A 12,167-nucleotide genomic window follows, 5' to 3' on the forward strand; every position below is an offset into this window, starting at 1 on the left:
TAGACTGTATAAATAAGGTCTGTATCATAGACTGTATAAATAAGGTCTGTATTATAGACTGTATAAATAAGGTCTGTATCATAGACTGTATAAATAAGGTCTGTATCATAGACTGTATAAATAAGGTCTGTATCATAGACTGTATGAATAAGGTCTGTATCATAGACTGTATGAATAAGGTCTGTATCATAGACTGTATAAATAAGGTCATGTATCATAGACTGTATAAATAAGGTGTCCGTGCCAAAATATAATACAGGTAATAAAACTCACCTGTAGGTGGCAGCATTACCCTTCCGGGTGTGAAGCCTGCCGGTATTTCTATCGTAGAAGAAGAAGTAGGAGCGGCCGCAGCTTCCGGGGCGGAGTTCAAAGTAGGAAGTGGAACCACAACAACACTTCTCCTTTCTAAATAATAATAATAATAGTATCTGTGGTTCAGAATGCATTTCCTCCTGCAGACGGTTCTTCTATGAGTAAGAGGTAAGGATGATTTTGGAGTTGTTGTTGAGAGAGTGTATTTCCTGGTTGGTGAGATAACGTCTGTTAGCTTGTTTCTCCATGTTTAGCTTAGCTGATGCTTTCAGATGGACTGATTTAAAAGGAGTACCCTGAAAGGAACAGCTGGTGGCATATTTAAAATGATTGTACCAGTCGCTTTATGAGTCAGATGTAGTCATAATTAGCTTCAAACAAACGTTAGCTAACAGCTAGCTCTCTACCTGTCATTAACAGTGTCAAAGAGCTACCTGCGTGCGCAGTCATGTTACTCACAGTCACGTGATCTGAGTCTGTCTGCTGTCAGTGATTCTGTGGAGGGATCAAGCTCTCACCTTTACTTTCCCACACACAGTTCACTGCACATCTACTCCAGTAAACATCTCAAGCCAGCTGAAGATTCATAAACAATGACATGTTGTAAACAATGCATCACAAACCTTCAGTCCCTTCAAATCTGAACATGTATGCCTGTAATTAAAGAGTCATGATATTTCATGTGTATTATTTGGTGTATTTTTCTCCTTCAGGTCTCGGGCGTTGGCTTGAAGCCTTTGGATTCAGCAGCTGGTGATCACTTCACAACACTGTGCAGAGATGGAGGAGACGAGTCGGGAGGCGGTCGCCACGGCCGTGCAGCGTGTTGCAGGGATGCTGCAGAGGTCAGACCAGCTGGACAAAGTGGAGCAGTACAGAAGAAGAGAGGCCCGCAAAAAGGCCTCTGTAGAAGCCAGGCTGAAGGTGATTACATGTTGGCTGATGATGACATGTCATAATATACATTGGCAACCTCTCACAGACAGCTCAGAGAATAATAATCCCTCATTTGATTTGATTTGAGCCCTTATTTCTCCATTACAGTTCAGATGAATGTTACAATCATAGGAAACCAAGACAAATCCCCTCTTTAGAATGATTTAAATGTCTTTATTTTCATGGCATGGTCATGTTGATCTTAAAAACACACTTCACACAGAGCAGTAGCCTTCGAGCTGCTCCTCACAAACTACTTCCAAATGTTTGTAGAATCAAAAGATGGAGGAAGGAGCACTTCCTGGACTAAAAATGTGGAAGTTTGAGGTGCTCTTCAGGTAGGGATTCATGCAGTCTTAGAAAAACACAAAAACATACACTATCTGGAGAAAAGTATTTGTCCACACCTGTTAATTGTTGCATTCAGATGTTTCAATCAGGCCTCTTATCTCCAGTGAATAGCGATCTTAATCTTCAGCATAACAATACATTTTGGACGATGCTATGCTTCCAACTATTTGGAAACAGTCTTGGGGAAAGCCCTCTTCTATTCTGACTGCCCCGGTGCACAAAGCATGGACTATAAAGACCTGGTTTGAGGAACTGGACTAGCCCACACAGAGCCCTGACATCAACCCCATCCAACACCTTTGGGATGACCTGGAACAGCCAGGCTTTCTCGTCCAACATCAGCGCCTGACCTCATAAACGCTTTACAGAAACACTCCAACATCTGTGAAAGGAAGAAGAAGAGTGGAAGCTGTTAGAGCTGCAAGAAGAACCAACTCCTTAATATCTCTGTTGGTGTGATAGCCAGGCGTCTGAATACTTCTGTCCATGTAGTGGATTATAATCAGTTAAAGGATGTTAGGAAGCTGATGAGGAAAATTCGTAGTGGCTCCCTGAATCCTGCCGAAAGTGTCTTAAAGGCTCCAATTTTAACCCAAATCTGCACTGTGTCGTGTTTGAACATGTTTTGATTCACAGATGAATTTGTTTGGGAGACCTCTGAATAAAATCTGGACAGCTGGTCAACACATTTTTCAACCTTCAGCTGCTTTTTGTCACATTGTTACCTGCTTTAATTATCAAGTCTGATTGGTTTTGTAACAATACAAGCTTCAGTTATTGAAATCATGACGTGTCTCTTTGTTGCTCTTGATGTCTATCAGGCAGCCATCCAGTCCCAGCTGGATGGCGTTCGCACTGGACTGACCCAGCTGCACAGCGCCCTGATCGACGTCAAAGATATCCAGAGCTCGCTGGCTGACGTGAGCAAAGACTGGAGGCAGAGCATCAACACCATCGAGAACCTGAAAGATGTTAAAGATGCCGTCGTTCAACACAGTCAGCTGGCCTCCGCCGTGGAGAACCTTAAAAACATCTTCTCAGGTGAGCTTCACTCAGCGTTACTCACAGATTTGATCTCTGATGATGATGATGTCATATCAGAGGAGATACTCTGGGTCTGAGACAAGGAGCTGTCATAACGTCAGTGTCGTAATCTCCTCCTCTGTCTTGCTTTCATCAGTCTGACACTGTGTTTGACTCTCTATGTTCAGTGCCAGAGATCGTGGCAGACACACAGCAGCTGATCGAGCAGGCGGATCTGCTGCAGGCCCACAGGAAGCTGATGGAGCTGGAGTGTTCTCGAGATGACCTCATGTATGAGCAGTACCGCATGGACAGCAAGAACACAAGTGATATGCACCTTATCTCCATCTACTTTGAGGATGTAAGAGTCACAGAGCCTTAGGTTGTGTTCTGACTGGAGGTAGAGCTCTTTAAGTCTCATTTTCATGGTTATGTTTTTTTTAACTCTCCTCTCTTTGTGCTTCCTTCAGGTTCAGGGTTTGTCAGACGAGCTGGCCAAACAGTTATGGATGGTACTGCAGAGGTCCATGGTGATGGTGCGTCGTGACCCCACCATGCTTGTGTCGGTGGTTCGTATCATTGAGCGAGAGGAGAAGATTGATCGGCGCATGGTCGACCGGAAGAAACAGAGCGGCTTCATCCCACCGGGGCGACCGAAACGCTGGAAGGACAAGATGTTTGAGGTGAGACGACTGAAGAAAGAGGATACCTAACTGCTGTCCACTATGAGCCTCTTATTCCAGGGATATGATGGCTTCCTCTTATGGCTCTGTCCCTTTATTCACATTTGACTCTCCTTATTTTGTTTTAATAGTCTACCTTTTTCAAACCCTCCTTTTATTCTTCCTTTCATTTTCTTTATAAACCTGTCTGGCTCCCTTCTCCAATAACTCTTCCTTTTCTTCACGGCATACTTTTGTTTTGTTGTTAGTTTAGAAAATGTTTAATTTGAGCTTTTCATCCGACTCATTCTCAGATATTTCACTCCAATCTCATTCAGGCACCGAAATAAACAGAAGGATAAATGTTATGAGTAAAATCATTTGGGTGGAGTCTAGGGGTGAGCCAGACTAAGGATTTGCTTAGTCGAACCTGATCCATCAGATTTTGCCCATAGTCAAATGTTTGTTGTTGTCCCTTATTGACCCAAAGTCTGCATGATGGTGACCGCATGACAATATTACACATAACCCTTTACAATTAAGAGACTCATAGCTTAAAGTAAAAGGGACAACAGAATATTATAAGCATAAAACTTAGATTTTTAAATCTATATTGCAAAAACAACGAGGTGATGAAGGAGAGAAAACTCAAATAAGGCCACCATCAGTTAAACATGGAACAACGCTCCACTATAGAGAAAGGAATCAGGAGATATTTAAACAGTGTTCACACAGCAGAGAGCAGCACTGCAGAGGGTAGTTTGTCCAACTTAAGGCTAAACATTTGTATAATGTTCAAAATCAAACCTGAACCAGCTAAAGGGTTTTTAAATCTCTTAACAGAACCTTTTAAAACAGTCTTTCATCGCGTCTTTGTCCGCTCGAGTCTTTTCATATTGTAAGTGAGGAAAACCATCGTGTGTACGGGCAGAAGTGTGCTCCTTGCTTTGTTGACTGTAAATCCTGTCTTTGAGAATATCCTCTCTGATGGTGTGGAGGTGGATGGGATGCTGTTGATTGTTTTTGAGGCTTCGGACAGCTTTGGGTATTCCTGCTTGTTCTTTTGGCCCCGTACAGTTTTTGAGTGGTCCGGTAATCCTTGATCTCACAGCCCTCTTCATGAAGCTGCTCCTCATCTTCATCACTAGTTTTTAGGATCAACTGAAGTTTTATTTCTGACATTTTGAGCTGCCATGAACGTAGAAAGATTTAAAGGCCAGCTGAGGTACGTCTGCTCCACAGGTCCCGCTAAATGGGAGAGTCCACCTTTAATTACCAGGGGAGATTTAATTACCACTTTAAGGAGATTTAACACTTCAAGAGCTGTTCTCAGAATTACATTAAATAAGTCTATATTTATATCAAAATTGGCTAAATGAGACACTATTTTTATGGGAAAAAAGGTAAATAATGTAAAATTAGACGTTGAGCACCCCCATGGTTTGAATGGAATGATCCACGTTTCATATGCAAATATTCGACTATGAGATTGGCAGTCGACTAAGGCTCGTTAGAACCAATCGTCCAATATTCAACTATTTGGGGTCACCCCTAGTGGAGTCACTTTAAAAACATCACCACACCTTAACATTTGTTTTCCTTGTGCTCCCCTCTTAGTGGAAAACATTGAACACTTCATAAAGCTGTAAACCTAAATATGGAGACCAGGCTCAGGCTGCTGTGGAGGCTGGTATCCATCCTCAGTGTCTGAATGAACGGCTGAATGTTTCATGTAGTGTTAAAGCTCTTTGAGTGGTTGGACAGACTAGAAAACCCTTTGTATAAGTGCCGCCCATTAATCATTGACCACAGTGTGTTTGCTCCACGACACTGAGCTCTGAACTAAAACGTTCCTTGTTGTGTGTTTCTGTTTCTGTGTCAGGTGTTGGAGGGAACAGTCAGCACCCGAATCGAAGGCACCCAGTCAGTGACGAGGGAGGCCGATAAGATGTGGCTGGTTCGTCTCCTAGAAATAACCAGGAAGTACGTCCTGGATGACCTCATTGTTGTGAAGAACCTCATGGTGCAGTGCTTCCCTCCACACTACGACACTTTCAACAGGTAACACAGAGACCATGAATCCGTCCCGTCTTTATGAAGCACGTAACAGCTCCTCTGTATTCAGAATGATCGGATTGTTTCATGTGTGTGTGTGTTTGTGTTTGTGTGTGTGTTTCAGATTTTTCGGTCTCTACCACAATGCTGTGTCCACTCGTGTAACAGAGCTGGCCTTTGAGGACCTGGAGGCTAATGAAATCGTTTCCATGCTCACTTGGGTCCTCAACACGTACAAGAGGTAGACCACACAGAAACACTTTCACAGAGTCTCAGAGTCTGCCTGAGTACATGGTGTTTGTTTGAATTTCACTCCATAGGCAAACTTTTAGCTAGCATTCAAAACATCTCCCACACACGGCTGAGAGCAGGGACGATTATTACGCCGTATTCACACCTCAGAGCGGGGGAATGAAAGCATTTAGCTCATGAAGCAGAGATGTAGGACAGGAACACTTCATGTGACCTGATTTGAGTCGAGTGATTCACCTGTTTTGTGTCATGTATGCTTTTGCTTAAGCTTATAATTCAATGTAAACACAATATTGAAATAGTCTTTATAAAATCACGTCTTTGTTGAATCAGGCTTTTAAAGGCTTTAGTTGGATGTTAGTGGAGAGTCCTGTTATTGAGGTGTAGGAGATGCATTGGGATTTGTTGTACCTTGAAATGTTAGAGTCAGCTGAGTGAGGAGTAGAAAATATAATATCATAAGAATCTTTTCTTTTATATTTTCTCTTTGGCCGATCTGTAAAATAAACCAAACTGTGACCCTCGACCTGCAAACCAAACCAAATCATGAGATTAGAGATTTGTCGCACTCCTTAACTTAGATAAGGTTAATAAACTAGATACATTAAAATCAGTGTGTGTACTTTTGTCTGTCAACAAACAATCAGTAAAGAAATACAACACTAGGTTTAAGTTAGAACAAATGTGATGAGCCAAATAAGCAGTGAGAGTCTCTGCCTTTCCACCTTTTAGTTCATGAACCTTCTGTAGTGTCACGACTTCCTCTGAGGCGTGCTGGCGACTTTGTTCAACGCAGCTTTAGAAAAGAAAAAAACTTTATTTCGAAAAAAAACAAAGACAGAAAGACAAACATGAAAGATGAAGAAAGCAGGGTTCCCACGCATCCTGGAAAACCTGGAAAAACCTGGAAAACCTGGAAAACCTGGAAAACAGTTGACCAGTTTTCCAGTCCTGGAAAACACCTGGAAAATGGGAGAAAAGTAAAATGTCCTGGAAAATGTTTCCAACATGACTGCATGCGACCTGATAAGGTTAAAAAAAACACATCCCCATTCAACATTTGTGGCCATTTTTGTCATTCAGTTCTATTTAGGTCATTAATGCACTGATCCTCTGATTATTATTATTATTATTTATTTCAGTGAGGCAGCTTCCAGAGTCCTTTGCTGGCTCTTCTGTTTTTTTCTTAGCTAATCTAATATTTTTTGAGAAAAGAGAAAGCTGAGATGAGAGTTGCCCATCATTGTTACTTGGCTGCACTAATAAAGTGAAGTGCTGTACATCTGTGGTTGCATTGTTCAATTAATTTGCCATCATTTTATAATAATAATAATAATAATAATAATAATAATAATAATACAATTTATTTAGAAGCGCCTTTCAAAGCACTCAAGGTCGCTTTACAGACAGATTAAAACACAATAAATAAAACAACACAATAAAATAAATAAAAACAACAAGCAAAGTAACACCAAGTTAAAATGAAGCAGTGGAAATGAAGCAGGGAATGCAGTTTGAAACAGATGGGTTTTGAGTTTTGATTTGAAGAGGGGTAGTGAGTCAGAGTTCGGGATGTCCGGTGGGAGTGAGTTCCAGAGTTGGGGAGCAGAGCGACTGAAAGCTCTGCTCCCCATGGTGCTGAGACGGGCAGGGGGCACAAAGAGGTGGAGGGAGGAGGAGGAGGACCTGAGGGAGCGAGAGGGGGTGACGATGTGGAGGAGATCAGACAGATACGGGGGGGAGAGGTTGTGGATGGCCTTGAATGTGTAAAGGAGGATTTTGAAATTGATTCTGAGTTTGAGCGGTAGCCAGTGAAGCTGCTGGAGGACAGGGGTGATGTGGTGAAAGGAGGGGGTTCTGGTGATGATGCGGGCTGCAGAGTTTTGGACCAGTTGAAGTTTATGGAGGGATTTGTGAGGGACACAGAAGAGGAGTGAGTTACAATAATCGATACGGGAGGTGACAAGACTGTGGACCAGGATAGCAGTGGTGTGAGGGGTGAGAGAGGGGCGGAGACGGTTGATGTTGCGGAGATGGAAATATGCAGACCGGGTTATGTTATTGATGTGAGAGTTGAAAGAAAGTGAGCTGTCGAGGATGACACCCAGACTTTAAGCATGTAAGAGATGATTTCGTGGATAGCCATAGACTGCACGTCTTTCAATGTAGACTTCCACTGAGAGGAACATATTAGACTATTTAGGAACTAAATTAGGAACTACATTTAGACTGTCGTACCAGCTTGATCATCACTGAAAATGTCCTGGAAAATGATCTCTGGAGAAGAGTGGGAACCCTGAGTAAGTCTGTGTGCGTGTCTGTGTTCCAGTACGGAGATGATGGGCCATCCTGAGCTCATGTCAGAGTGCGACATCAACCTCCTGGAGCCTCTGCTGCCGAAGGACGTGGTGGACGACCTGCTCAGCAAATACGTCAAGACCTTCACAGTGAGAGCCAGACTCTAACAGAAGTGTTCATGATGTTTTATCTTTAATCTAGAGTCAGAGTTTCCTTTTTCTGTTCTATGTTTTATTAGATTTGTCATTTTAATTCTGCTCTTTTATGCTCATATGAGTGTTTCCAGTGCTTGTATTGTTTTAATGTAAAGCACATTGAGTTGCCCTCGTGTGTGAAATGCACTATACAAATAAAGCTGCCTTGCCTTGCCGTCAGTCTAACATCACAGGCTGGCTGAGGAAAGCTCTGGAGACGGACAAGAAGGACTGGCAGAAAGACACCGAGCCTGAGGCCGACCAGGACGGATACTACCAGACCACCCTGCCTGCCATCGTCTTTCAGGTAACACACACACACACACACACACACACACACACACACACACAAAGATTTTCTGTGATATAGAAGTGAGTCCAGATCCTTTCTTGTCTTATCATATCCTCCCTCGTCATCAGATGTTTGAGCAGAACCTGCAGGTCGCTGCTCAGATCGACGGAGACTTCAAAGAGCAAGTCCTGAAGCTCTGCCTGAAACAGATGAACTCTTTCCTCGTCAGGTACTTTGTTACACTTCAGACTTCAATCCTCTATGCCTCATCACACGAGTGCAGAGGATAGGTGCTCTGCAAGTTCTGTTAAACACAAATGTGCTGCACTCTAACACTGATGTGTAAACCTAACAGATGTGTGCGTGTGTGTGTGTGTGTGCAGGTACAGAGAGGAGGCGATGACATACAAAGAGGAGCACCTGAGGGACAGACAGCTGCCTCAGTGCTATGTTCAGTACATGATCGCTATCATCAACAACTGCCAGACCTTCAAGTGAGACTTTCATCATAAAACCGTGTTTACAATTTAATAATCAAGAGTTCTGTCTTTGTGAAAGTTGAATGTGTGTAGTTGACTCCAGGGCTGATTATCGTTGTTGAATGTTCCCCTCAGAGAATCGATCAACAGTCTGAAGAGGAAGTACTCTCAGTCCTCGGAGCCCACCGACAGCGACGCTGCCATAGAGCGGACCCTCAATGAGGTGGCCAAGGAAGGATGTCAGTTCCTACTGGATGAAGTCTTCCTGGATCTTGAAGTAAGAAGGGGACCTGTAGGACTCTGAGTGTTTATGATCATACATATCAATGTGTATTTGTTCAACATGAGTCTTTAAATAATGTCAGATATGAGTCTTAATGACTCTCTGATGGTGGCAGATAATTGATGAACAGTCAGACTGATTCTAAACTGCATTGAATCGTTTTGATTGCTTTGATTAACAGCATCACCTGAATGAGCTGATGACCAGGAAGTGGCTGACGGGCTCTCATGCTGTGGACACCATCTGTGTGACCGTGGAGGACTACTTTAACGACTTCAACAAGATCAAGAAACCCTTCAATCAGGTGAGAACGGAGCAACACTCATGGCTAAATTCTACCAGATCCGTGACCGGTTCTATTCCAGTCAATGTGTTAACTTCCACTGGATCCACTCCGTTGCGTTCCGGCTGCTTCTGATCCGGCAGGTCGGAACACAACAGATCAGATACGCAAGACTTCTATTTTTTTGCCGGATGAACAGATGAGGAACAATGGTGTCATGCACCATCTTCCTTTTAAAGTGTCCAGTCACTCAATCATGACAGATTGATCACCAGCCTTGTCCTCATCAACACCCACACCTGTGTTAATGTGTGTGACACCTGTGTGTCATTGAAATGATGTTAGCTGGTCCTTTTGTGGCAGGGCTGAAATGCAGTGGAAATGTGTTTTTGGTGAGAAAGTTCATTTTCAAGGCAAAGAGGGACTTTGCAATTAATTGCAGTTGAGCTGATCACTCCTCATAACATTCTGGAGTATATGCAAATTGCCATTATAAAAACTGAAACAGCAGACTTTGGGAAAATGTAATATTTGTGTCATTCTCAAAACTTTTGGCCATGACTGTACATAGAAAAAAATACACTCACAGTGAATTTAAGATCAATTGTTATATTTTAGACACCTTCACATACCCAAACTGTGTCCATGACCATGACTCTGATTTTCCATTCCTACCAAGTCTGTCTGAGTGTGAACGTGTGACTTGTTGTGTACAGGAGATGACCAGCGAGGCCCTGCGCAGGGTGGTGGTGGAGTACATCAAAGCAGTGATGCAGAAGAGGATCACCTTTAAGAACGCGGACGAGAGGAGAGAGGGAGCGGAGAGGATGATCAAAGAGGCCGATCAGTTCAAGTTCCTCTTCAGGAAACTGGCTGCTGTAAGTTCACCACAAGCGTTACCTGCTTACTCCTCACAGGTGAGAGGTCTAATGTTGTGTGACGTGTCTGTGTGTGTGTGTCTGTGTGTGTGTAGGGTGAAGACACTGACCCGCTCTGTGGGGCCATAGCTGCCATCGCTGAAGTCTTCAAGCTGACTGACCCCACGCTGCTGTTCTTGGAGGTCAGCACTCTGGTGTCCAAATATCCTGACATCAGGTAATCACCGTCACACACTGCACAGTCACACACTGTCATCAGGTGTCATTCACAAAGCAGGTGACCCTCCATGTGGCTGCACTCTAACCTAAGGTGTTTTGTCCTTCCTGCTCCCCTGTAGGGAGGAACACATCCAGGCCTTGCTGGCTGTGCGCGGTGATGCCAGCAGGGAAATGCGGCAGATGATCATCGGGACTCTCAGCGAGAACAAAGTGTCTTACTCTGGTGTGACGCAGCCCATCTTCAAAGACATCACTGTGCCAACCATCACCATGACGTCCATGACATCCATGGCCACTGCAAAGCTGCTGAAGTAAAGCCAAGTCCACATGACACTAAAGACCACCTTGAGCACCTTCAGGCACGAGAACACGAGTTACTGATGCTCCGTTGTTTTTTTTTTTAATCTCTAATGCAGCTTCTGTTGTGATTCACTCTTACTCAACATTTCATGTTTTCAGTCCTCCTCCAGCTGATATCCACTTTAACTAATCAATAAACTTATAGATGAATCATTGAGCTGTGGTGTGATTGAAGCATCAGTGTTTGGCCTCCTTTCTTCCTCCTCCTCCTCCTCCTCTCTTTTTTAACTCTTTATGTCCTCGTGCTGCTCTCCCCGGAGTCAGGCATTGATTTTAGGTCAGGATATATTTAATAAAGTCACATAAATTGAAATGTTGAACTCAAATAGGTGAAGTAAAAACTTAATTATGCCAAAATTGCAATTCATACTTTTTAAAGAAAGCTCAGTCGTCTGTGGTGTCTGCTCAGATTACTTACAGATGTTAGTCATGCACAATAGAATGATATTACAAAGGGTTAATTGATTGATTGATTGATTGATTACACATGCTGTGTTTATCTACAGCCCTGTGTACTGCTATGAAACAAACTGGTGCTGTCCAAGGTCCTGAATGTGAGACTGTGAGGGATGTCAAACTTATGTTACAGATGGTAGGACATCTCTCCTCAGACAATAAAGATAAATAGTTTTTTTTCCCTGATCTGGCATACTCCATGTGACCGTACTCTGCCCCCCGAAGGCTTTGACTTTGGTCTCTTTTGACTTCAGCCTTTATCCATTTAGTGACAGTTACAGTTTTGCTGATTACTGTTGATTACATATTTTTCTTTTGTCCCTGCATTGATGCAATGTTTGATAGAAAGCTCTTTAAAGTAAGAAAAAATCTGCAAGGCTCTTTTTTAATTCATTTTTGTTTGAAATTTAGGAGAAATGTTGAGAAAAGATTATTCTAAATAACTGACAACATTTTAAAGCCTAAATTTTTATGACATTGCAAGAACAATTTATCACACGCAAACATGCTGTGGTCAAATGTTATTATCCTGGGTGTTAATGTAGCATTGTTGATCACACTAGTTGCATTATTAATCACCTGGAATTTGAGATTTAAAAAAAAGAAATTGTGCAAGAAATGTCCTTTACAAGACGAGGGTGATAGTGGACAGAGTAACAAGAAAACAAGGCACGAATATGAACAACATAAAACTAAAAAAAGAAGACAAACAAAGAAGTGATAATAATAATATAATTATGATATTAACAATAATAATAAGAGAAAAATAAAAACAAAAGAACAACAACAAAAATAACCTCTAAAAAATAAGCAATGAAAGAAGGAAAAATA

The 12,167-nt window shown here is 42.5% G+C and overlaps 1 protein-coding gene across 1 annotated transcript; it reads left to right on the forward strand.

The window, feature by feature from the left end:
- The first annotated feature begins 336 nt into the window (after nucleotides 1-336).
- Nucleotides 337-11,037, forward strand: exoc3 (exocyst complex component 3). The gene is made up of 16 exons (XM_034703622.1): nucleotides 337-483; nucleotides 1,029-1,239; nucleotides 2,424-2,643; nucleotides 2,814-2,986; nucleotides 3,096-3,308; nucleotides 5,170-5,348; nucleotides 5,467-5,583; nucleotides 7,924-8,041; nucleotides 8,268-8,393; nucleotides 8,507-8,607; nucleotides 8,762-8,872; nucleotides 8,993-9,134; nucleotides 9,322-9,444; nucleotides 10,140-10,301; nucleotides 10,397-10,518; nucleotides 10,640-11,037. The coding sequence occupies exons 2-16, from the start codon at nucleotides 1,096-1,098 to the stop codon at nucleotides 10,833-10,835; spliced, it is 2,247 nt and encodes a 748-aa protein (XP_034559513.1). The 5' UTR covers nucleotides 337-483; nucleotides 1,029-1,095; the 3' UTR covers nucleotides 10,836-11,037.
- Nucleotides 11,038-12,167: the final 1,130 nt, after the last annotated feature.

Source organism: Notolabrus celidotus, chromosome 15 (assembly GCF_009762535.1).
Source record: "Notolabrus celidotus isolate fNotCel1 chromosome 15, fNotCel1.pri, whole genome shotgun sequence".
Classification (NCBI taxonomy): domain Eukaryota; kingdom Metazoa; phylum Chordata; class Actinopteri; order Labriformes; family Labridae; genus Notolabrus; species Notolabrus celidotus.